Below are 25,175 nucleotides of genomic sequence, written 5' to 3' on the forward strand. Positions count from 1 at the left end.
TCACCAAGGGTTTCTTCCTTGGTTCTTGGCCTGCAGAGCAAGAGGGGTCGTTGGGGGGCACGCAGCCTGAGGTACTCAGCTGTACTGGCTCACAGGGTCCTGGAGAGGTAGAAGGGCCACAGCAGGGGATATAAACAGGCACTGACTTGAATCCCGTGCTCAGTGCATGGCTCTGAGTTGATCCACACACTGGAGGATCCAAGTGCTCAAAGATCCTGAAGCACCTAAATCCCAGCTGTGTCTTTCACAATGTTTCATTTCCATTTTTACCTTTGAGAAATCTCCACCTAAAATGCAGGTTCCTGAACCCAATTTTTTCATCTGGGTTCCATAAGAGATATGTCTGAGGTTGCCCCAGGATCTAGTGCCACCAATCAGCCAGACCCAGAGCTGTATTCATTAAGAAGAGTGCAGCTCCTTCCACCTCATTCACCCATGTTTTTCCTCATGGAAACTGGGATGTGGGCAGGAACAAGAGCCAGGAAAGCTGCATGCACCCAACTCTCACCTGGGCATAGACTGAGGATGTAGAATTAGACACCATTTCCAAAACCATTTTCACTGACCCATCTTCTGCAGCAGCTCCCACAGGAGACTAGGAAAAAGGCATCTGCCATGCCCAAAATGTGTCCTGCGCTACAGATTCAGCTGAGAGCAAAGCAGAAAGATTATGAATGAGATGACAAAACCAGCCTGCTGCTGGCATCGGCACTGAGCAGACTGGAAGCATTTCATCTATTACTGTCAGAGAAGTCACTTTTGTCACTGATCCTGCTCCAATAAATCAAGTTGCCAAGCAGTTTTATGGAGGCGTTATACATCCAAAGCCACTTAAGGTCCCGTTAAAAGAGATGCATTTCTTTTTTAGCTGAAGTGCTGTCACAGAAGAGACTCACTGTTCAGAGAGCTACTGTAAAAGAGGCATCATTGTAATTACAGCAAAGAGGGACAGTGTGAGCTAGGATCCACCATCTACTTCCCTTGTCCTATCGCTTTTGGGCAGCCTTGCAAAGCTGAAAACTTGCTACCAGAAGCACAATAGCTGCTCCTGCACCATTTGCCATGGTGATTGATGAAAATGGTGAAATAATGATGTTACTTCTACATTCACCATAAATCAACCATCCCTTCAAAGTGACTAGAGCACTGTAAACCTGCCCAGATTTATAGGGACAAACTTAACCAATTAGCTCTTTTATCAGGGCTGCCATCTTCTTAATGCAGTGCTAGATATATCTAGGTATGTATCTGCAGAAGTGCTTATTTCCAAAGCTAACAAAGCTATGATCATAGCAGACTTAAAACCTTGGTCTGCATATGTTTACCCTGTGGCTGTGTTTATATTATCAAGTTCTCCTGTGACAGCAGAAGCTGACTGATACATCAAAGCATTGGGTCTGCACATGTACATGACCTAGATGCATACACACACACATAAACACATGCACATACAGATATGTGTATATGTAAGTACGTATGATTCGGAGGTTCAGAACAGATGGAGACTGCTCTGTCTTAGAGCTCTCCTGCCCCAAGTGCATGAAGCTGATGCTTTTAAACTTGGTTTTGTAGAAACATGGCCGTCCTCGTGGCTGTCCTCACTGCCATCACAGCACTGCTGCGCACTGCACAGGGCTCACCACACTGCTAGCCCCATTTATAACCGTTTGAGTGCAGGCACCAATGAAGATAAAAAGCATTGCAGCTATCAGCTCATTAGCAGCACTGATGCTCCTTAGCTGGTAGGCACAGATAACCCCCAGCCTAACCTCAGCTGCCCAGGAGGCAACGCCAGCTGCTGCAGAGAGCCAAGGGTTGCAGGAGAGGCATGACAGAAGAGGACAGGCAGATGTATGACCCTCGCTGTGCTCACCCCATGCACCCAGATCCCATCAGGCAGCTCTCCAAGGCATAGAAGCATCAGTGCTGCCTTTCAATTTCCCCTGCTCTGTCTTCTTGCATCCATGCTGGTCTTGGGTCAAAAATCCAGAGAGCACCTCTGACTTGGCTAAGCTGCTGGTCCCAGCAAAATGAGTTTGTTGGAGTGCCTCTGATGACAGTGGAACATCTGGCTGTCCAAACAAACACTCACCTAGTGACAGAGCCATACGCAAGAGCTGGTGGCCCTGCTGCCCACTGAGCAGAATGTCAGCCTGCTGGAAACCCTCGGCCAAGGAGTATTTCTGCCCTTCTGCACACAAGGAACTCCCTGCCAAAGGATGAGTATAGTAAGCTTACACAAAATTAAATGGACACATGCATGGGATAAAGTTTGTCTAGGTCTAAAACACCTGCAGTAGCAAAAATCACTGAGCCACATCCTACTAGTCATTCATTATGCCATATATTGCTGACAATAACTTCTGTGATTCTGCACTAGAGACTGGGGGAGTATTTAGAAGCAGTATCAGCACAGAGTTGCATTTATCCTGTATTCTGTGTCAGGCTTCCTCTACTGCCCATCACTGGAAGATACATGGACCTTTGTGTAACAACACATAAAACGATTCTAGATGTGGCTGCACGTGGCTCTGGGCAGCCTGGTCTAGTGGTTGGCAACCCTGCCCATGGCAGGGGGGTTGAAACTAGATGATCATTGTGGTCTTTTTCAACCCAGGCCATTCTATGATTCTAAGATTCTGGACAGAAGGGTATGTTGAAAATCACAATCATGAATATCTGCCTGAATCCCAGCCCTAGGAACACACAAGTGAACACAGAGCGTTCCTCACGTGACACCCCCAGGTGACACCCCAAAAAAATCAGTAAGAGTTTTCCAGCGGCTGAAAGCCACAAAAAATCAGTTTCCATCTCACACAGTCAGATAATGCAAGGCCACACCAGGATACCAAAAATAGCAATTTATTGAAGAAAGCACTATGACTTCTTACAGATGTGAGGTGATTAATATCCCAAACTGGCAATTTGAAGTCTTCCAAGTCAACAGCTCCAACTAAGCTCACAAAGTCAATGATCAGCAAAAACTGTAACTCACATCATTGTATTTATTTAGTTAAAATTCTAGAGAATGCACACAGAACACAGGCATCTTAGCTTGTATAGAAAAAGCCGTTAAGTTTGCATAAGCTTTTTGATACCAATAACACTGTTTATGAAACTTTATCCTGTCTGCTCAATGCTAAAGGCCAGCAGCAGAGCTGCAGAGGCAGAGCTTCCAGAACTGGTAGCTATTGGGTCAGATGTCCTTGCTTTTTGTTCAGAAAGTGTGTGCATGTTATGAAACAAAAACACAATAGCTTCCTCTGTACCACACTGCTGAGATGTGCATCTCTGTGCATATCAGGTTTATTACTGATCTTTCCAATATCTGAGACTTCACAGCATGAATTTTGATAAATTTCAGGATTACAATCATTGTAATATATTTGTATCATCAGTAGCAGAAATGACTATATCCATAGATAGTCTATATGTGACTTTCAAAATCAATTCAGGAATGCATAAACAGGGCAGAACTACATCCCTCCATTCCACACCCATGCAGATAAAAATAGTTTGTGGTAAGAACAAGTCAGAAAGGCCTTTGCTTCTTAAAAAAGTCATTCACAACTTACCACGCTTCCTGAACTCCCTTTGTTTCCCTTGATTTCCTTTTGATTTCTTTTCTCCTGTGCTGTAATAATTAACCATGGCAAATAGCTTTTTCCTTGCTTTTACTAAGTCAACTAAGTCAATCTAGTAGTCATCTACTTTTGCAAGTCCTGACCAGCTGCTGTTGCATACAGGGAACTGAAACTCTCTTGTGAGATCCACAGTGAAGTTCTTACATGGCTCAGCAAAAGAGAAAATTAAAAAAAAAAAAAAAAAAAGCAAACATCAGAACTTCAGGTTTTCTCCTATTACTGATTTGTTCTCAAAAAGAAGGCATAGGTCACAAAGCTCAACTGGCCAGATCCCAGGACACCATCCCAACAATTTTGTTCAGCTCCAGCAGGAAAATGTCTTTTGGAGAGCACCTGAACCCTGAAGCACTTTAGCATCAGAGGGGTGCACTTTTTAGCAGAGCAAGGAATTGTACAAGTATCCATAGTGGCACAGTGCATGTAACCATTACAGGCATCCTGCTGTCTGCCTGGAAGAGCTGACAGCTAAAATGCTGATTTGATTCTTACCAAGGAAAGTCTGACAGTGTCCTAATACAAGATCCATCCTTAATATTCTATCTGAAGTTTCAGAAAGGCTGCTCAGTATCTGATGTAAACCCATGTTTTCAAGAACAACCAGGCTTTCCTCCTTTAAAGACAGCTGCTCAGAATAGCCCTTTTGAAACTCACTTCATTTAAGAAGAGAGATCTGCACTTGCAGACATCCCACTAGATGCTCATCATTCATCAAATGCACCCTCAGATGACAAGTAATAGGTACCTGCTTTTTCACAGTCTGCATTTTTCTAATTCAATTAGAATACCACATGCATTTCAACTTTGGTCCTTGTGTTGGCTAGTTTTAGAGCAGTAATAGGAAGGTAATGAAATGGTCTTGGGGTCTTACTCATCACACTGTCCAGCTGCTAGCTGAGATCAGAATACAAGGCAATCTAGAATGTCCTACTTCAAACAGAAGGGACAGCGGCAAACAGAAATCTTCCTCCAAATAACTTTTTCCAGTCAGATGACAAAAATATTGCTTTCCTGCACACTATAAGAAAACGTAAAGGATGCTTATTTTCACTGCACTGTTTTGGTAGCAATGCTGATGTCCCTCATGTCCCTTTACATTGTTTTTCCGATTGCACAGATGCTTGCAGCATCCTACTGCTGCAGCAAGCTCAAGATGATAAAAAAAAACCTGTATGCACTCTCATCATATTTCCCTGCCTGCTTCAGGTAAGACTAATAGCCTGCCAGCACTTGGACGTGACTCCTGTCAGGAACCAGTCCTGGTAATTGATTACTTCAGCTGCCTCAGCAATGAACTTTGGGAGCATGAGGAAGATAAAAGCAAGTCACTGTGAGATCATGAGAGTCTGTGATTGAGAACTTGGTCTGCAGTGAAGGAGCGGGATCATCAGGAGAGTGTGCAGTGTTCTTTCTTCTAAAATGGTTAGTCCATAAAAGACCAAGGCATGGGTATGAAAGGAGAGGATAATGGCTTTCTGCCTCTGCCTAACTGTTAGTTCATTTTGAAGAGAAGACAGACAGAGTATGGGGAGCCTGTCAGTGCAAGGCAGCATCACTGGGATCCAGACGCTCACTCTTTTACAAACCAGACCTCATTGCGTCTCCCATAAGGCTTCATAGGGGGGTCGTAACCATTGCAGAAGTAGAAATCCTTGCGGTATGCAGCTTCACTTCCCAGAGCAGTCTTCAGTTTGGCAGCGTAGTTCACATAGTCCACCTCTTTGGCATAGCCACCAAACTGCCTGTGGAGAAATCAAAAGTGCAGAAGAGCTAAGCAGTCCTGCAAGAACATGGAAATAAAGAGAACAATGTATAGAACAATGTATTTAGGAACTCATTTTGATCCAGGTCCTGTCAGGATCCACTGGTGCAGGCACAACTCTTTGGGAACCAGCACACTTTATTTGCCACAGATCAGTAGTCTCAAAGGTTACACAGCCTGGGCAGAGTTGACAGATCCCACACAGACCCATGTGTATCAGTCACTAGAATAGGCCTGCCCTTTGAATGAGTGCCATATCAGAGGAACAGTTTCTCAGAGCACAAAGTTATCTCTAAGCCAGCTCAGTCCACGATCTTTCACCAATGCTGTCAATAAACATGTTCATTGGGGTGTGAACAACCACCTCCTGGAAGCAAGATTGAGGGACAAAGGAAAAAGGGAGTCAGGGCATAGAGATACTAGCATGTGATAGCCTAGAACTCAAAATGTTTTATGCTAATCTCCCACCAACAGAAACTGTTTCCACATCAGCCTACACCTTGTGGCCCTGCCTTAGGGCCAAGGTTTGAGACAAAATAGCTCATTACAGCATTAGCAGCCCACACCTACAGCAAAGGCCAGCTGCAGTCACAGGCACAGGATGACCCAGCAGTCTCTGACAGTTCAGTCAGCCAAAAAGGTTGAAGAGTCAGGGGTACATCCCATGGTAAAGAGCTTCTTGCTACTGTGATGCTAACTGAAGTTCAGCTTAAGCTGGACAACATCTAAAGACGTTCTTCAAGTGATTTGAAGCAATGCAACGGCTGCTTGTACCCCTGATGGGCTCCAGTACTTAGGCCTCAGCTGATTCCTGTAATCTGGGGGAACCACACTAAGGGACATGCTCGATGACTAAGAATCATCGTGATCCCAGAAAATGGGGAAAACTATGGTTTTCAGAGATTATAAATGACTCAACCCCTTCATACTCACCCTCCCCATTCTTCACCTCTTCTAGTGAAACAAAAAAGCCTTTCAGGGTTAACCTCTGCACTTATTTTCTCAATGATAAAAAAAATCCATATTCCAAATCTGTGCAGAATTAACCATGACAAGAAATGACATAAACCATGTGCCTTCACGGTCTAGAATGATCCCCCTACCTCCTACCACTTGCATCCCTTGTCCCGGAAGTCACCAGTAAAATCAACACTGCCCCTCACAGCACCCTAAAAACCTCAGCACTTCAGAAGTCCTGGAAATCCCAGGATCTGTTCCTTACGTGGAATAAATGGTCATCCCTTGTCTCTCTTCAATTTTAATGCTTTCATCACTAGGACAGGGAGGACTGGCTTGAAATTGGTTCGGGATTCGCAGATAGACCTTCACTTTCTGCTGTAAGGAGCCATCTTCAGCAGGAAAAGCAGTGATGGAGACAGGAGCAGTCATGCCCATTCCAGCACCTGAAAGAGAGGCGGAGAAATTACTCCAGAAGTCCAGGTTCTTGGGAACTCAAAGCATTAACAGAGCTCAGAAAAGCTAATTTTGGTTTAGAAGGCTCCTCATTGTGATCTCTTTGCACAATCCAGCTGAGAGAGTGGGGTCCTTCGAGGTACGCAGAAGAGCTTTTATGCTTTTCATTGCACCAAATCTCTCTTTCTTTTGCTTTCTATATAGGGATCTTGGGAGCTAAGGGTCCCCAGTAACCTCTGGATGGCTCTTCATTAATGGTCCTGTTTTTGTGGCTCTCACTATATAGCTCACATCACCAAAATGATCTTTTCTGACAAATCACCTCCAATACAACCTACAGTTTTCTGATGCAGTGGCATATTTGTAACTGAAATATTATATATATGAGTATTTACAACATTATCATCTGTACTTAGTGGTTAAGCTACAGTCAATACTGGGTGACAGAAACTTTCTCCTAAACCCTTCCAAATGCTTCCAGAGACAAGTTCCAATGCCCCAAAACTCAGAGACAGTCTGGCTTTCAGGAGCACTGTCCATGTTCTCCTCTAGTCTGTACTGTAGCAACAGCACACCTCTTGTCTGTTTCTAAGATGTACATGGCGCTCAAGAACATTTTTCTTCCCTTTTTTTCTTTCAGCAGTAGTGAACCTACAACCTTCAGGATTAGGCACTGAAATGGCCAAGACCAAGACATCCTTCTCATTTATTTATTTTACACTCTGATACCGTACCTTTCTCCAAACCACGTTATGGAAGGTACCTTTTCCTCTACAGCAACAGTGATCATCACCTTTCTGAAACTGTAGGGCTGTAAACGCCCGTTCCTTTCCCACTCAGCTTCTATTAATTATATTATATTATTATATATAATATTAATATATATTAATATATATATAATATATATAATATAAAAATTAAATAATATATATATAAATAAATATAATAATATATAATATATATAAATAAATATAAAAATATAAATAATATATATATAATATATAATATATTAATATATAATATATAATATATATTAATATATATAATATTATATATTCAGACTATATAACTCCTTCTACCACATGCTTGAGAAAGGTATGAAAGTCAAAGTATATGCTTTAGATCTCTGTGCTCTTATCATCCTGTTCCAGATGATTACCGATGCACATACTTTAGTAAGCTGAGCATTAGAGGCAATCACCTGGAAGTGCCATTATAAAACACTGCAAAGCACTATTAAAAAGCAAGCTCACTGTTCATTACCCTTTCATGAATAAAAATCACCAGTGTATACAATAAAAACTCAAGGTCATAAAAGTCATCTAGTTGCCTACAAGGACAGGTTTTCTAGGTGTGATCACAGAACCGAAGCACTCCAGTTACCCTGGATTTCATTAGCTACCTTCATACAGCCTGCAGGCTGTGACGAGCACGTGTGTGCCTGTCCTTGCAAACCTCACTGAACTCTACAACTGCCTGAAGGGAGGTTGTGATGAGGAGGGGCTTGGCCTCTTCTCCCAGGCAACAAACAGGACCCGAGGAAATGGCCACAAGTTGTGCCAGAGGAAGTTTAGATTAGACATAAGGAAAAACTTTTTCTCTCAGAGAGTGGTCAGGCACTGGAATGGCTGCCCAGGGAGGTGGTGGAGTCGCCATTCCTGGCAGTGTTCAAGAGGCATCTGGATGAGGAGCTATGAGATATGGTTTAGTGCTTGTGGTAGCAGTGGTAATGGGAAGGTTGGACTAGATGATCTTGTAGGTCCTTTCCAACCTCGTGATTCTATGATCACCCCAGCGGCAAAGTAATGCAGACCTACTTAAAAAAACAATCTTTGCAATGTTATCCTCACAGAGGAAAGAGAGAGGAGTGGACTCACAGTACGACCTGGCTGGACACCTTATCCTGTAGTTAAGTTGATTGCTCTCACTGAGGGACCATGCTCACCCTAGACCTCTAGTGATGGGGCCACATGGGCTGCCGTAACACCAGCTCTATCAATGGGGCTCCCATTGAGCAGCCACTACAGCTGCCCAGCGAGCATCTCACCTTTGTCATTGCTTCCTCCAACATACTTGAGGAGCTTCAGCGCTGCTTCCTTCGAGGCTTCATCGAAGGGCTTCCCTGTCACCTCCACCACAGCAAACTGCCCACCTTCACACTCTCTCTCCTCGTAGCTGAGCTGCTCCTGAGAGAATTAGGATGTTTAGTCTGGAGGAGGTGCAGGTGAGACGTTATTGCTCCCGCTAATGACCTGAAAGGAGGTTGTGGTGAGGTGGGGGTCGGCCTCTTCTTCCAGGTAGCAGTGATAGGATGACAGGTGATGGCCTCAAGTCACACCAGGGGAATTTCAGGTTGGATATTAGGAAAAAGTTCAGAAAGAGTGTTTCTGCAGTGGCACAGGCTGCCCAGGGAGGTGCTGGAGTCACCATCCCTGGAGGTGTTCCAGAACCGTGTGGCACTAAAGACAAGGTCAGTGGGCATGGTGGGGGTGGTCTGGTGGTTGTACTCCGTGATCCTAGTGATCTTTTCCAACCTTAGTGATTCTGTGCTTCTGTGACGGCGAAGGACGAGAAGGAGAAAAAGAAGAAGCTGTTCCCACCCTTCCGAGCCCGCGGGCAGGCACTGCCCCACACCCCGTCCTGGGCCGCTCAGCCGCCGCCGAACACCGAACACCACCCAGCTGCGCATCCGGCAGCCCCGAGCTGTGCCCCAGCGGCTGCCCGCCCCGCCGCCTACCTTCTCCCCCTTGCTCAGCACCCGGTAGGGCCACGTTTCGACCGTGCTCAGCAGCGAGTTCTTGATCATGCCCAACATGTTGCCGTCTGGCCCGGCCCGGCCCGTCACTCCCCGAGCGAAGTGGGAGGGTCTGCGGGCGCTCCGCCATCCGCAGCGCGCGGCACGACCGCTAGGATGCGCCCGCGGGCCACGGCAGTGACCCACAGGGTGGAGGGGTGGGGGAGGCCGGGCGGTGAGTATCGCCGTGCGGGCACGGGTGTTCGTCTGGGGGAAAGGAGGAAGCTGGGGGTGGGAAATATAGGAAAATGGAGGCGCTGACTGAAGTGTGTAATGCTTAGCGTGTATCCTTAAAGAGCGGAAAATAAAACGGTAAATGTGACATTAAAGCATTTCCCTCTAGAGACTTGTGAGCAGATGAAGCAGTTTGAGCGGCTGGACGTGACCATCTGATCCAGCTTGATGTGGGCTGTCACACAGTGAGTGACAGGAGCTGCTATCAGTAGTGACAAGGCCACAGATCTGGTCACTTATTTACCATTTGTATAATTTCATTCACTGTTACGCAAGAAGTCCAAAATCTGTAATCCATGATGCATGTTGCAACTCACTTCTGGCTGTTTGTTTCTGGGGGAAAAAAAAGTGAATTTCTCTCTTTAGATGGGGAGTTTTGACAAAAATACCAGTGTGCACCTATCTGTGTAGAAATAGGTGGGCTGGGTCAGACCAGATGTGTACCTTGCCCAGTCCTTTGCCCTGTGTCAGAATTTATAGGTGAACATGTATGTAGAAAGTAAAAGCATGCAGTGATTGGGTCTGGCCTTGCAGCTCCAACCATCCATGACTGAGACTTCCCTGGGCCAGAAATCCTGTCTCGCTGTTTCACGTAGTCCCGGATGGATTTTATATAACTTCATACAATTTCTGATTGCCTGATGAGATGCTCATGTCTGAAATACAAATAGATAATGAAAGCTGACATTTGTGTTGTGTTCTTCCTCCACATAGGCCAAGGTGGGTAGTATTCAGCCTTGAGGAAAGTGCACAAAGCAGCCCCTGGAGGGAAATGTACAGCTGATGCTGCAGTGCTGCCTCGTGGATCCGAATGCAGTACAGTGAGGAAGAGGTCGATGGGGTCTTTCTCTCCTCTTATTCCCTGTTATTTGGGTAAATATATTCTGAAATCAGAGTAGTCTGCATTTCCTTAGAAATTAACACGAAAGCTTTGCCTGCAGAAATTATGATGAAGGCTTTGACTGCAGTCATCATGAAATGGCCGAGTTCAGGATCCATAGAGCATCCTTGATGTATAGCAAGCTCATTGCACGGGACTTTAGGAGACCAGACTTTGGCCTCTTTGGGGATCTATCTGCTTGTTAGAGGACTGTGGGACGTAGCCCTGAAGTGAAGAGGGGCCCAAGGAAACTGGTTGATATTCAAGAATCACCTCTTCCAAGTTCAGAAGCAATGCGCCTCAACAAAGAGGAAATCAGACAAAAACACCAGGAGGCCTGCATAGATGAACAAAATGTTCCTGGCCAAACTCAAACACAGAAAGGAGACCTGCAGGCAGTGGAAGCAACAACAGGTAGCCTGCGAGGAATGCAGAGAAATTATCCAAGCCACGAGGGATCAGATAAGGAAAGCTAAAACCCTCATAGAATTAGATATGAGCAGGGACATCTAAGACAAAAAGAAAAGCTTCTGTAGGTATGTTGGTGACAAAAGGAAGGTTAGGGAAAATGTGGTCCCTTTCTGGAAGGAAACAGGAGACCTTGTTACTAAGGCTTAGTTACTCAGTAACTTTTTTCCTCAGTCTTCACCAACAAATGCTCTAGCCATGCTGCCCAAGTCACGGAGGCAAAGGTGTGGTCTGGGAGAATGAAGAGCCACCACTATATGAGAAGATCAGGTTCAAGATCATCTAAGGAAGCTGCAATTGAACATCTGATGAGATACATCCGTGGCTCCTGAGGGAAACGGAAGATGAAGTTGCTAAGCTGCTATCCATCATATTCGGGAAGCTGTGGGAAAATTAAGTTTACAACAACTGGAGAATTTATACATGGGAAATATTTACCAGACTGTTTCATGCATCTCATATGTCTCCCCCACTCCTTACTCAACTCCTTGATCCCAGCCACAATCTTCCTGTGTTACTTCTAGTCCATCTTGAAGGATGTCATATAAAACTAGATGCTCTACTTTCCCTCTTGAAGGTATTGTAGTGTCACTGAGCTACTTTCCATATGCTCAGGTACTGGGAGAACTTAAAAACCTAGTCTGCATACTAACTGTTTATAGCAAATGTGTCTGCAAAACAACAGTCTGACCAGATTACCCCACAACCATTTAGACATAATCAATTCCTTGTTTATATTCTCATAAAGTGCTTAAAAATAGTTTATTTTTCTCTCTGGCCTTTATACCTATGTTTCAACAGATTGCAGACATGCCATTAGCTACAGCGCTGGATGGAAATCTCTGTATTTTGCCTTTAGAGATCTTTAGAGATCTGAAAAGTAAGCCCACTCTTTCCTTTGTTCAGTTCATAACTTGATTTCTGCACCATTATTTTTTTGTTGTTGTTGTTACCAGTTTTACTACCAGGAAAGCAAAGATGAGCTGAAAGCAAAGTATACTATGTACACCTGAGCTTTGGGAGTATGTAGTTCTTCTTTTTCTACAGATCTTAATTGTGCTGAAGGATATGGAAGTTGATGTTTGCATGTGGGGAAGATACTCTGTGAATAAGACATCAGCTGAGTTACCAGCCAGACATCAATTGAATTACCAGTGATTTCTGGGACTAAGCTGTTTCCAAAGCTATTTTGGAAAATCTTTGTTGACATCTACTTATACCAGTAGGTACCAAAATTGTTTTGGAGAAACATCACCTGTTTTCAAAGGATCTTGGCAGAAGTCACTGTGATGCCGTTCACAGTGTTGGAAGTTATGGGCATATCTATTGCATAATGTTTTTGGTGCCTACTTGCAGGTAGCCAAAAGAAAGCTAATTGAAGAAGACAGGTGTTCAGCTTTGGTCCCAAGAATCTGACATATCATCACTCTTGAAACAATACGCATAGTTCAAGGTCATCCAACTCTACCCACTCTCTGAACATGTGAATGGGGCATTCTTTGCATTGGTGGAGAATAGGTTAAGGCTATATTTTAAAACATGACTTTCTCTCCCCCTCCTTACCCAGCTGGAAGTGCAAAGCACTAATCTATCTTCCTACATTCATCCGGCATTCAGCACTTTTGAAGATTGAATTCCCCAGCTGTTTCTGACAGAGTGCTGTGAAAATAGGACAGAGAAATTCAGCTGAACTTTTTAAAAAAGAGCTTACCCTGGTAAGCAGAAGGAACGACAGCATAACCTAAAGGTATTCACACTGAAGTAGACCAAGTTTCTCAACTTATTTTGCATAGGACACAAAACAACCATCGCTGAAGACCAGGTCCAGATTTGACTTACTGACCTAGGCTTGAAATAGAAGAACAACATGCAGAAGTTCTGGTCTCCTCAGTAAAGTCATCTTGTATGTGCTTTAGTTTATTCTGTTTAACAGTGTCCCATTGAGAAAGGCTTAAGCAGGTGCAAAAAACAAAGGCTTTCCTTTTTTTTGCTGGTAGAGAGTTAATTCCTCTGAAGTCTCCTGCGCGCAGGTAACCTTCTCCTATGCATTGGGAGTCTCCGCAGGTGAGTATTTGCACGCCTCTGGCTCTGCAGAGCGTTAATTCGGAGGGGAAGGACAGCTTTGTTGATGACATTGAGCCTTTCATTCAATTCTTCTAGCCTTTTCCGTATTGCCTGGACTTCCCTCACAAGATTCTCCACAGCTGCAGAAACAGGGCGGAGACTGCAGAGAAAGTAATACAGAAGAGTAACTCTGAGGACTATTCTTGAACGTGCAAAATAAAGTGCCAGGCCTCGTGTTTCTTGAAGAAGGGAGGGCCTTTCATGCTGAAAGAGCTGCAAGCAATTAGTTAAAAGATTCTTCCAAAACTTCAGCACTTCCAAAACCATTGTGCTGGTCTATTAACAGACCAACTTCTTCTCCCTGCACAATGGCCAAGTCCATTAGTTGATCTGTAACACAATTCATTTTTCCAGCCTGTTCTCACAGGATTGAGGTGCTGAGGACAGAGTAAATTTTATTCAGAGTAATTCTTACAGTCATGGCAATTGGGAATATTTCCCAATAAAGTGTGATCAGGTTAGTCAGTTTACTAGGGTGCCCAGAGCTGCCAGCATAACAAATACCAACAGTGGGATTCATCTCTCTACACTTGAACAACTTGAAAGTTAAGGAAGATGAATCCTGGTTGAGGCAGGACAGCCAGGGGAAGTCTAAATCTTGCTTCCAGATGAAGGGAATTACCTGGAGATCTCCGGCAGCAAAGACTCTGGGTTGTTCAGCAGGATGTGTTTCATTTGCCAGAAGATGCTGTTTCCCCATTTCTCAAGTGTTTGAGTAATGCTGTTAATGCCTCCTATGTTGACTTTGTCAGCTAGGTTAGCAGCATGGCCATGGAAGGGAGGAAAAAAAGTTTGACAGAACAAGAAAATATGAGCCAATAATCTAAGTTCAATTTCCTTCCCCTTCACCTCAACAGTGAGTTGCAGTGAAATGCCAAATATTAAACATATGAAGGATCTAAATTAAAAAGCAGATAACTCTCCCTCACCACATATTTCTCTGCCTTCTGTTGCCAGAGTTTTCTGCTGTCACTGGATGCCCCAGCTGACTATTTCTAAAATCATTTTTCTCCAAAAATCTCAGCAGCTACCCAGGAATCAAGAAAGAGCACTCATGAATGAGCAGTATGTGTCCCACTCCAAGGACAATATAGGCAAATCTTCAGCCCTGAGTTAGCAAATACCTCCCATGTTGACCCACCACATCTTACCGCCTTCTCTGTAGTCCCATTTCAGATTGTGGTCCAGAAACTCCTCCCGGGATTTACTGCAGGGCAAGAGGATGAAGAAGAGGAAGAGAGGAAGAGTCACCATGATGGTGGTTCGTAGGACCTTGACTTTCCCCTGCTCTGTGGAGACAGAAAATCTTGCTAGCTGTTTTATTTCTCTCTTTCCTCTCTGTCTCTGTCTCCCATCTGTGACCCAAACACCAAATTTCTCTCTGGTAATGTATTTCTTTGAAATATTTTTTCAAGCTGCTCAGCATGGTTTCTAAAGAAGCAGAGGGACTTTTTTTTCAAGGGCACAAAGCACCTTACTTTTTTTCAAGCTATAGATTGGTATGGAGATGCTTCCTCAGTGCGCAGCAGCCGGGAAAGTAGCTTCACTTTGTATGTAGCTATGCTAGGATAGCACCTAGCACTTAGCTATAAATGTTATGTGAATGTCAAGGGGTGGCACTAGGACACAGAAATAGTTACACCCCCGCTTTACAGTTAGAGAACGCAAGGCACAAGCTAGCAAAGCAATTCATCCAGGGTTCAATATGGGCAGGAATAGGAAATTGTTCTCTTTGACCTTATTCACAACCCAGTAGCATAACTGAGACATTGCCTTGTGATGGGGGTCTCAGAGATAAAATAGAAGCAAACAAACACCTAAAAAAACAAAGCCTCGTGCTGTCTCTACTTTGCCCTGGTACCTGGGGGGGTCTGTTCCTTATCTTTCAAGTTCACCATCATTTCAAAGCACATGGAAGTCAAGTCTAGCCTATAGGCCCTCCTGGACGTGTCTTTCTGCAGCTTCTTGTCATGCTAATTTGTTATTCTGTCTTGAGTATGTAGGCCTTCAATGTTTAATTCCATATCTTTTTTTTTTTTTTTTATGTCACAGACAGCTGTTCCAGTAGAAACTGGCTGGAAATATCAATTATACGCATATTGCACACAGCAAACAGAAAATGTGCGTTGCCAACTTCATGAGTTTTAGTGATGATTTCAGTCATCTGTAGTCACAGTGATGGAAAGCTTGTACGAGAAGCAGGCACATTCAGAAAACTCAAATTACTCCCCTGTTTGTATACATGCATCAAAAGTCTAAGATCTTGCTGCAAAATATGAGGACATCAAATTGCTTTTCTACTATCATACAACCTTCATTTTCTAACCATCTGGGAAGAATACAGCCACCTCAAAACCTATTGGGAGCTGTACCAAATAAAGCAGAACATAAATAAATCCCTTTACTTTGCGCTGTTCTTACATTTAATCACTTGTGTATCTTAATTGAAACTGCATTTATTTTTCCATATATTCAAATACAGTAGTATGAATATAGCCATACTGATGGAAAACGTCTTGCTATTCTAAAAATATTACTTTCCACCTGTCAGGATGTACTTTGCATTCAGTATTCTTCTTCTAATTGCAGTGTTCATTTAAAGGAAAAAAAATAAATTGCCTTCTTCCTATCTCACATATACACACACCTCTTCTTCCTCCCCCAGCTCACCCAGAGTGAGCTGCCAGAATGCAGATCTCTGAGAAAGTTTGATGATGTCTCTGAGGCACATGAAGAAACAGTCTCTATGGACGTTCTTGAAACTATCTGCACTGACACCTCAACCCCTCTGCCTCTCCAGTCTTCCAGATAAATACTCATGCCTTTGGACTTTTTTTTTTTTCTTTTTCTTTTGATGACTATGTGCTGCACATCCCTTTTTAATCTTCCCTGATGGGAAGGGACTTACTAGACAACAATATCTCTAATTGTAAACGATTTTAAAATGCTGCCAACAACAAGGAGACAGTGTGGCCTTCCAGCTCATTTTGAGACATCCTGAAGAGTCTGGCCATTCCTTACCCTTTCCACATACCACCTGTTTCAATACCCTAGGGCTGGAATACTTTGATCATTCTGTATTTAATTAAAAGCAGGATTGTGATGAGTTCCACCCGTACCTAGTACTGAAAGTCCAGCTGACTTGACCTCGAACTTTTCAAAGCATCAAGCATCCAAATGGATCACAAGACCAACATGCTCTGTTTGCAGAGTCCCTCAGGGACCAGTTTATTTGTAGCTTTGTTACCACATTTCTGAGCGCCTGCTGTAATTTGATATCAGGATAAACATCAGGTTGTAATCATTTTGAACCAGGTTTCCACATCTCAGATACTTACACAGAAATCAAGCTGTCTTCTCTCTCTTAGGTGGAACTGTAGAAGGCAATTGGATATTTGCTAGGAAGGTTTCTAGCAGAAAAAGTCTGCAGGGTCATCTGTAATAGGAACCAGATGCCAAGCCTAAGTATGTCTTCAAAACTGTCACAGAGTTGCACTGGAAAATACTGTCAGGGTAGAAAGCAGATTCACAAACACTCGTACATTTTTGGATGAAAGCTCTTTACTAAATCTAGAGAATAACAATGAGGTAGTAGTCTTGTTACTGCTACTACTAATTACAGTAGTATGGCATGTTCTCTGACAGAAAATTACATCATATTCTGTCCTTGGAGCAGGGTAAGCATGGTGATTCACTGTCTTCATGTGAAAACAATGAGAGACACTCATCTCATTTTCACACAATATTTTTTTCTTCTTTTCATCTCTCAATTCCTCACTCCAACATGATAGAAAAGCTCCACAAGCCAAATACCCTGAGCACAGCCAGGATAGCTGTTGTACTATCCAAGCCTGAATCCCTGTCCCAGAGCAAAGGAGAACTGCCAGAATCTGAGCACCCATCCCTGTGCCCCAGTGTCACTCACCCCTTCTGTCTCTGGCTGCTATACTCCATTTCCAGTAAGCACACAGCAGGGAACAATGACAGAGCACTGAGATTTCATTGGTAGCCACCCCAGATTTCAGCACAGAGGGGAAAGCAGGCAATGGCTTGAGTTCCCTACTGCCCATGAGCTGTGCTGGCTGCTAGGATGTTGGGGAATCATCCAGGTTATGCTCTCCTGGTGCCAAACACAGCTTCCTTTTGGAGTACGTTCTATCCCTGCCTCAGACATGTGAGATGTTGCAGAGTGGTTCAGAGCTCACCTGCCCTTATGCAGCAAGGAGGATTGAAACCTTTGCCTTGCACTTCTAGATGCTCTGAACATACTCTCTCCTGATGCCATATGTGAGCATCCATTGTGTTAGATAAGCACATGCTTGCTTTGAGGTGAGGGCTTTGTTGGTTAGAGCTAGCAGTCACTGTGGTGATACATAAAATGAAGGAATTTTTGCTGTAATATTGGGCTGCCAGTGAATTAGCTTTGTGGTTTGCATTTGAGACCTGTTCTACTCTCATAATTTTCCCAAGTTCCTTTCAAGCTATTTTCAAACTAAAGCTGAAGAGTGATACTGGATTTGGGGGTATTTGCAGAGAAATAAAATATACTTCTAAATAAATCAGGGAGTTTGTTCTCAGGTAAGTCATAAATGCATAAAATATAACTTCTATCCCCAATAATAGTAATGGACATTTAAACAACAAAGTAAGTATAAGACTCTCAATTTTGTAAAGAATCTCAAGATATAATAAGGATGTTTTGGAGTCTACTAGAATTTTTCTGTCTTTATTTCCATATAAAATACTTTAAGGGTATTTTAAGGTTATGTTACTTACACACGCAGCACTGAAAATGCTTGACAATTCGTTCTGCTGGAGCTCCCAAGCTAGGATTCTGAAAAGACTTTGAGCTTTGTAGAGGAGAGAGCTGCCAAGTCTGTAAGCTCAGAATAAAGAAGGTGCAAGCCCTCCCTATGAAGCAGGTGGCATTTGTTAGCTCTCCAAGCAAAAGAATGGGGTAATATCAACATTAGCATATGGCTGCGGTGTTATGTAATGGTGGAAACAGCAAGGAAAATGCCAAAAGCAATTTAGAAATCGGAGCCAACAATGTTAACCCAGCTGCTCTGATACATCTGGAGTATCACCTGTTACAAAAGCCCTTATGAAGTATCCCTCCGTTTAGATGCATGTGGGTTAAATGCTGTACATTGGTACACATTCAGATGCCTCTTTGGGTTACTCAGCCATAACAATACCTTTATATTTTCAAGTTTGACAATAAATTTGACTTAACACCAGAGTAACAGTAGTGCTTTTGCATATAGTTAAGAGTTACACTGCTCATTTTCTACCTGGATGTTCCATGAGATCAGAGCACCCAAATCCAAGTGCAGAACACATATCCACTGTAAATCATTATATTGGTCAAGTACATTTTGAGGAGATAATATACATTTTCTTCCTCTTCTCCAAGTGTACCTGCCTTTTCAGGATGTGTCTCATCTCCATCTTCCACGTAGAGCTCCCTCCTAAGAAATTCCCTCTCTCTCCCTGGATAGGCAAATACAGTTCTGGCACTCTCCATGTCTGTCTGTCTGTCTGCCTCAAAGGATCTGCTCACTCTTTCTCCCACCTCTGTTCTCTGAAAATGTAGGTAGCAATCTTCCAGCCTCCAAGTCTACACCACTGTGCACACATTCTCTCCTCTCCTGAGTCCGTCAACCCAACAAGCTCTTTCCTGTGCACATAGAGTCATCTCCTCAGGAAGAAAGCAAGCACTCCTGGAAAAGAAGGCAGAGAAGGGCATACAGGCATTACCTGCAGTCTTGAGGACAGTCCTTCTGGGATGAGACTTCCAAATCTCTGCCTGCCTGCTCCTCTTCTCCTTACCACCCCCTCTGCATTTCAGCTTCCACTGAATGACGTGTCCCTCGTCATTTCCCTGCTCTTTGCGTTCCCACAGCTTTTCTGTGGAGCCTGCTCCAGCTGCACCTCTCCTGCCCCTCCCTCCCACTCCTGCAGGCTGGCCGTCCCCCCCACGCATGGTAGCCTCGAGGGAAGGGAAGGAGCATGGAGCCTCTTTGAAAGCAGCCCTGCCCATGAGGATACCCCTATCTCTCTTTGCTGCTGGTTCTTATAGGCAGTGCTCAGCCCCTCCAGCACAGCTATCCGCCTTCTCCTAGTCACACTTTCCACTATGCGCTGTTCTTCTCTGGCTGCTTGAACCCTCCAGCCATCCAGCCACGAATTAGTTCACCATGTTGTTCCTGCCTCTTAGCAAGCATGCCAATTAATTCCCTGCTGATTAGTTCACTCCCAATGTGCTCTGCCAAATCTATTTCTGGTGGAATAAACAAGGAGGGATGAATCGACAGCAGGGTTATTCTTTTTTTCCCTGTTCCTCCTCCTCCAGGTCTATGTCTGCCAAGGCTAACAGGCTCAGGTCTGGTCAGCGCTAGACATAGTGATTCCCAAAGAAATGCAAGGTATTAAAAGGATGATTTTTGTGAAGCAGGAGGTGAGGCCTCGGATCTGATCTCATCTGTGTCACACTGACATTTTTCAGTGATTTGAGGATGTGCAGCCGCTGCGGCCCTGAGCAACACATTTCCTGCATGTCTAGGCTCATGACTAGACCTACGGCACTGCTTGCAAGTGCAGTGGCCAAATCTGCATTCTTCCTTATATTACTTATCCAGTATCAGCTGGCAACAACACCCTTTCTGCTTCCTGACCAGGCTATTCTGATTTAAAACTCTGCTGTCCGTGGCCAAAATGTCTGTGCTAAGTAGTGGGAAAAAAAAACGGTCCTTTTCCACAGGGTGAAGGATTGTCCAGCCACTCAGAATAAAAACCCAAGTCCAGAAATAATGGAGCAAGAGGCTGCGTGCAAGTTACAGTAAGATCCAGATCCCCAGCTATAATGGCCTCCGCTTTGAGGTTGCAGCAGGGCAGTGCTGGTTCACCCAAGGTGAGAAGGTGATGGGCAGGGAAACTGAGTGGGCTCCTCCTGAGCTTATCTATAAACATCAGACAGTGCTTTGCCAGCCCAACTCATGGAAGAGGTCCACCACCAGGGCTACCTGTTCCTCTGACACTGGGCACTAACAATTCAGGCTGCTCTTGCCTGCTTCAGTCCCACTGGCTTCATGGCAGGGAAATTTCTGAGAAGACTGCCCTATTACAGAGCCATGCTACTGAAGCTACTGAAGAAATACGACACTCGGTTGCAGAGTTATGAAACACCAGTTTTCGAAAGCAGCACACAATACACAGGCTTAACACAAACCAGCCTCCGGAAGAACTGGAAGGTTGTTTTGTCAGACTTCAAGCAAGCAAACAAAATGTCCAGGCAACAAGCAAATAACCCAATCATCTGTCTCCAGCTGTTCCCTGTTTAACACTGGGTAGATGCAGTCTCATTATGCGTGGACACTAGGACACAGATGAGCCTTGAATGAACCTGCTGGCATATCCAGATGAACACAGCAGGGCACTTTGAGGCACCCCAAGTCCAGACTGTGCTGCTGAAGGGTTGTGCTCAACATCCCAGACTTGTGCTGGCAGCAGACTGTCCCTGTGCAATTCTTGGGATTACTGGGGGTAAAGAACATAAGGGGGCTGCAGTACTTTCCTTCTCTGCCTCCTGCTTGCTACCATCCACATTGCCAGTAGTGTGAATGAGGAGCACTGGCCAACTCCTCATTCAGACAGGGAGGGACACCAGCACCCATTTTCCACCACTGTACTGAGCTAGGCAGAGATCAGGAATTTCATCAGTACAGTGAAACGACAAGAAACTCACTGTTTCACTTTCCCATTCCTTTCTTTTACCCTTTTCCTTCCCTTTCCAGCTTTGACTGCCTGAGCTCATAAAAAACTCTGCACTACTAAAACTTCCTTGAAATGCTCTTGCTATAGGTAGCAGAAAACATAGAGTGTTTTGTACCTGCTAGGAATGATATCACTTTTGCTGTTTTGACTTACTCTTATTGTTTCTTCCTGTTAGCTCTTAGTGCTTGATTGCATTTTAATTTGTCGTTTGGACAGATATTTCCTATTTGTTGCAGTACCTGCTCACATGTGAGTTCTCTGTCTTGGAGAGACTCAGCCAGGCACTGGAGTAACAAGGATAGTGTTCCTGGGTCTGCCCACATAGCCATAGTCAACAATACAAAGGAGAAGGGCAGGACAAGAAGAGCGGGCAAGCGTATTAACTTAGCACACACAGAAGTGCAAAGATACAGGCTGGCACATTTGGCTGCCAACAACCCCACTTTTCGTCACATAAGAATCTGCTTGCATGTTCTGTGGGATCATCAGACCAGAGGTGAGATCAGCACAGACTCCTTGAACATCATTTTCCCTGTTATGAAGTTCACCAACCACTTATGGTTCTTCTGCTGTGAGCTCCAGCAGCCTCCACACTCATTCTGCGGGAAAGAGAGGGGCCCAGCAGAGCAGCAGGAAGGCTGACTTTGCTGCAAGCTGCCAGTGACTTTATCACTTTTCAGTGTGCATGATCAAAAGGTCAGCCACCAGCTGCAAAGAGGGAAAAAAATGGTTACCTTTGAGGACCCATGCTAAAGGCAGCTCATCTTGGAAGCAGAAGGCAGGATCAGCAGGGATGTACAGGCCAGCATCTGGCAGCCTGCACATAAGGCAGCTTGACAGAGAGAAACAGTAATTATCGCCAAGGCCAGCTAATGAACCAGGACTGTGCAAACACAGAACCACTGTGAACCTAGTGTGATCATGTAACTGTGCCAGATTCCATGTCGTGAACCAGAATAACCTGGCCTGGCAGTTTGTGACGCTGTGGCTTCAAATACTGTCTTCCTGCAGCCAGGTGCAGACACGACAGCAGAGCCTCAAAAGCTCACTGGGAGGTGTATACCTCTCAAGTCTTACAGCAAAACTGCATGCACAATCATTTCATCATGCGGCTCTCCCAGAGTGACCTGCTTTAGTTGGAGTATTTTCAACAGCAGTTTTAGTGGAGCCCTTTCAGAATCAGGGAGCTCTATACAGCCACTCATACCAAATACTATGTTTGAGAGGAGAGCCTAAATGTAAATAGATCCAGACATTTAGGCTGTCCCATCCTACATGCAGAATTCAGCATTTCTAGCATTTTAGAATAAGAGGTAGTGGCATCAAGTTGAACCAGGGGAGGTTCAGGTTGGATGTTAGGAACAATTTCTTCTCAGAAAGACTGGTGGTGCTTCACTGGAACAGGCTGCCCAGGGAGGTGGTGGAGTCACCATCTCTGGAGGTGTGTGGATGTGGCACTGAGGGACACAGGTAGCGGGCATGGTGGGGATCAGTTGGTCTTGGTGATCTTGGAGGTTTTTTCCAACCTTAATGGTTCTGTGATTCTATGTTTATGTGCAGGCAAGCTGGAGAAGGCTGAAATTTCTGGCAAAAGGTTGGCAAGAAAGAAGGCAGTGCTGCAAACCAACTCAAACCTCTTCCACCATTTATTTGTCCCACCCTTCACTAAGTGAGCTGCAGCTGTACAAGGGAAATCACTGTACAAAAAGGTCAGTATTCCTCACTTGTGTGATGCTCACTGTAGGCTGGTCCAGTGGCTGAAGCTGAAGTTAGGACTTGCACAAGCACAACACAGATGAGGGGCTTGAGACTATATGTTTCCATGCTTTTTGGCTCGTAATGCTTTTCTAAACAACCACATTGCAACCCAGGGCTCTCAGACTTACAAGCTTAAACCGCAGTATTTCATTTTTTCAGCATCTTACATCTTCAAATTGATTCAAAAAAAAAGTAAATAACAATTCATGTAAAAGCAACATTCATATAAATGAATGATTTATTTGTAACTTCAGTTTTATTTTCACAGCTATTTGATTGATATTAGTACGCTTGACAGGTCCAATTTAAATGCAAATCAGCTTCCATTTGCAATGTAAATTAGCAAAACTTCATTTTTCATGCTTTGCATATTATTAAACTCTCTGAACACTTTGCTCAGCCACACATTACCTCAAAAGCATCCGTTTTTACCATAGATCACCTGCCCTTGCCCTTTAGCCTCATGGAGGTCTCAGGAATTGAAGAAGAGCCATTTTTGTGGGGATGCATGCATTTAAAAGTGGGTTATGCTGTGCCGTAAACACATGAGCACTATAAACCACAGTCTCTTCTAGTGTATGTGTGTGTGCCTGGTGTTAGAAGACCACAAATGAGGACATCAGATTTTCCAGTTCACAGTTCTGGCTGTTTTCTGCTGCGTCCTTGCTTCCAGGTCTAATTAATGCCAGAAGCTTTTTCTTAGAAAGAACCCTGCAGGATAGCTCTTGTCCCTCTGTATCACAAGATTTGCTAAGCGAGACTTGAAAAGCATCCAGGATCTCTCTTGTAAATATTGACATAGTTACGGGATCACCACTGCTCCTAAATCAAAAAGTGGAGGAGGAGAAATGGCAATACGGAACAGGACTTTGTACTCAGAATGACCTAGAAAGAAAGGAAAAAGAATAACTCTGATGTGCAGCTTCTGAGGAAAGTCCTGATCTGAGGCTTGATGACATCAGTGGAAACAGTCCCACTGGTACTAAAAGATTTTGGACTGGGAGCTGTTTCTCTCTTTCCAGTTCCTATCTGAAAAAAAATCAACCAATTCCCTTCAACAGTTGGGCCACTTGGTGTCTCTCTTCTGCTCCCTACTTGCTATGGACGTGTAAAGAGTCACAGAGGGAAAGGGCAAGCATGTCATTTGAGGGAATGGAAAGGGAACAGCAGCAGCAGATGCGGTCCTAGCTGGTCAGACTCTCGTCTCTGGTGTCGGACATGCATGGGGCTGGGAATCAGGAAGCTGGGGCTCTATGGCTTTGGGGAAACCACAAAACTCTCCTTGCTCAACTTCCCCATTGCGGGAAAGGGAGATTGTGGTGAAGATGGAAGAGAGCGTTGGAAAACACCCTGGTACGCTTTTGTACTGTAATTATAAACCACAGAATAAAAGCAAATCAAGATTTCTTGCAACCAATAACTTCCCATAAATGAAGGCACATATTTATACCAAAAATAAGTAAAGCAGTGTATCTCTCTGTGTGAATCATAGACCAAGAAGCACACTGCTGTATCTGTCTGTGCTGGGCATGCTGTACAAGATGTGCAAATCTGGGCAGTGCTTGATCACAGCTCTCAGGCTGAACCAGGCCTCCCATCACTCCTGCCTTTGTAAAAGAACATGTGGGGAAGGAACGGGGGCTGAGCCCGTGAGGAGCTCCGGTTTCGGTGGGAGCGGTGGCCTGAGCGCTGCAGACGAGGCCCGCTCGACTGCGCAGGCTCGCCGCTGCCGCCTGGCGAACTCAATTTCCCAGCATGCCGCGGGCGAAGCGCGGAGAGGGAGGACTGGCGCGCATGCGCACCGCTCCACTCCAGCATGGCTACGGTGCTGTCCCGGGCGCTGAAGCTGCCGGGTAAGGGGTTTTGCTCCCGCAGTGGGAAGGGAGCGTAGCGCCGGGCCGCAGCGAGTTGAGACGGCCGCTCCGTGACGGGGCCTGGCTCTAACGGTGTCGCGGCCCGCGAGGGTTCCGTTGCCGGGCATTGGGTGCGTTGCTATGGGGATGCGGCCGCGGGACGTGGGGACGGGCAGCGCATGAGAAGGGAAGGGTTGGGGTGGGTGCTGGACGTTATCGCACCCACCAAAAGCACTCTGGCACGTACGTGTCAGTGTAATCATCTGGGTACGTGTTTAAAGGCCGCTTAGCACGTCTTCGTGGTTTCCAGCCAGAGATCTTATGCGAGATGAAAGGATATTCAACAATAAGGGACTGCTGTGTCAGGAACCAGATCTTTCCAAGATAAGGCAGCGAGCAGCAGTCCAACCATTCTTTTAGCTGGGGTATTAACAGGCTCTGGAAAAAAAAAAAAAAAAAAAAAAAAAAAAAA

At 44.7% G+C, this 25,175-nt stretch overlaps 2 protein-coding genes and 1 long non-coding RNA gene across 8 annotated transcripts in view; 1 reads left to right on the top strand and 2 right to left on the bottom strand.

The window, feature by feature from the left end:
* Positions 1-2,846: 2,846 nt before the first annotated feature.
* Positions 2,847-9,684, bottom strand: HEBP1 (heme binding protein 1). Its single transcript, XM_042889744.1, has 4 exons — positions 9,554-9,684; positions 8,864-9,002; positions 6,626-6,806; positions 2,847-5,383 (listed from the first exon to the last, which is right to left on the bottom strand). The coding sequence occupies exons 1-4, from the start codon at positions 9,629-9,631 to the stop codon at positions 5,212-5,214; spliced, it is 570 nt and encodes a 189-aa protein (XP_042745678.1). The 5' UTR covers positions 9,632-9,684; the 3' UTR covers positions 2,847-5,211.
* Positions 9,685-10,529: 845 nt separating this feature from the next.
* Positions 10,530-19,284, bottom strand: LOC122190056. Of its 3 annotated transcripts, XR_006182067.1 has the most exons (6): positions 19,077-19,283; positions 16,655-16,752; positions 14,468-14,605; positions 13,939-14,068; positions 12,756-13,416; positions 10,530-11,574 (listed from the first exon to the last, which is right to left on the bottom strand). It is a non-coding gene; the product is annotated as an uncharacterized LOC122190056 (long non-coding RNA). The 3 variants fall into 3 exon arrangements; XR_006182066.1 differs by lacking the exon at positions 10,530-11,574 and having other exon boundaries at positions 11,902-13,416; positions 14,468-14,523; positions 19,077-19,284; XR_006182065.1 differs by lacking the exon at positions 10,530-11,574 and having other exon boundaries at positions 11,902-13,416; positions 19,077-19,284.
* Positions 19,285-24,634: 5,350 nt separating this feature from the next.
* The window catches only part of FAM234B (family with sequence similarity 234 member B), a 34,697-nt gene continuing 34,156 nt past the window's right edge, over positions 24,635-25,175 (top strand). For all 4 annotated transcript variants that reach the window (XM_042890531.1, XM_042890535.1, XM_042890534.1 and 1 more), the window contains exon 1: positions 24,635-24,703. In XM_042890531.1, the coding sequence (XP_042746465.1) occupies positions 24,667-24,703 (37 nt within the window). In that variant the 5' untranslated portion in view covers positions 24,635-24,666. The remainder of the gene's footprint in view (positions 24,704-25,175) is intronic.

Source organism: Lagopus leucura, unplaced genomic scaffold, assembly GCF_019238085.1.
Source record: "Lagopus leucura isolate 7727_CA_CO unplaced genomic scaffold, USGS_WTPT01 Super-Scaffold_100159, whole genome shotgun sequence".
NCBI lineage: Eukaryota > Metazoa > Chordata > Aves > Galliformes > Phasianidae > Lagopus > Lagopus leucura.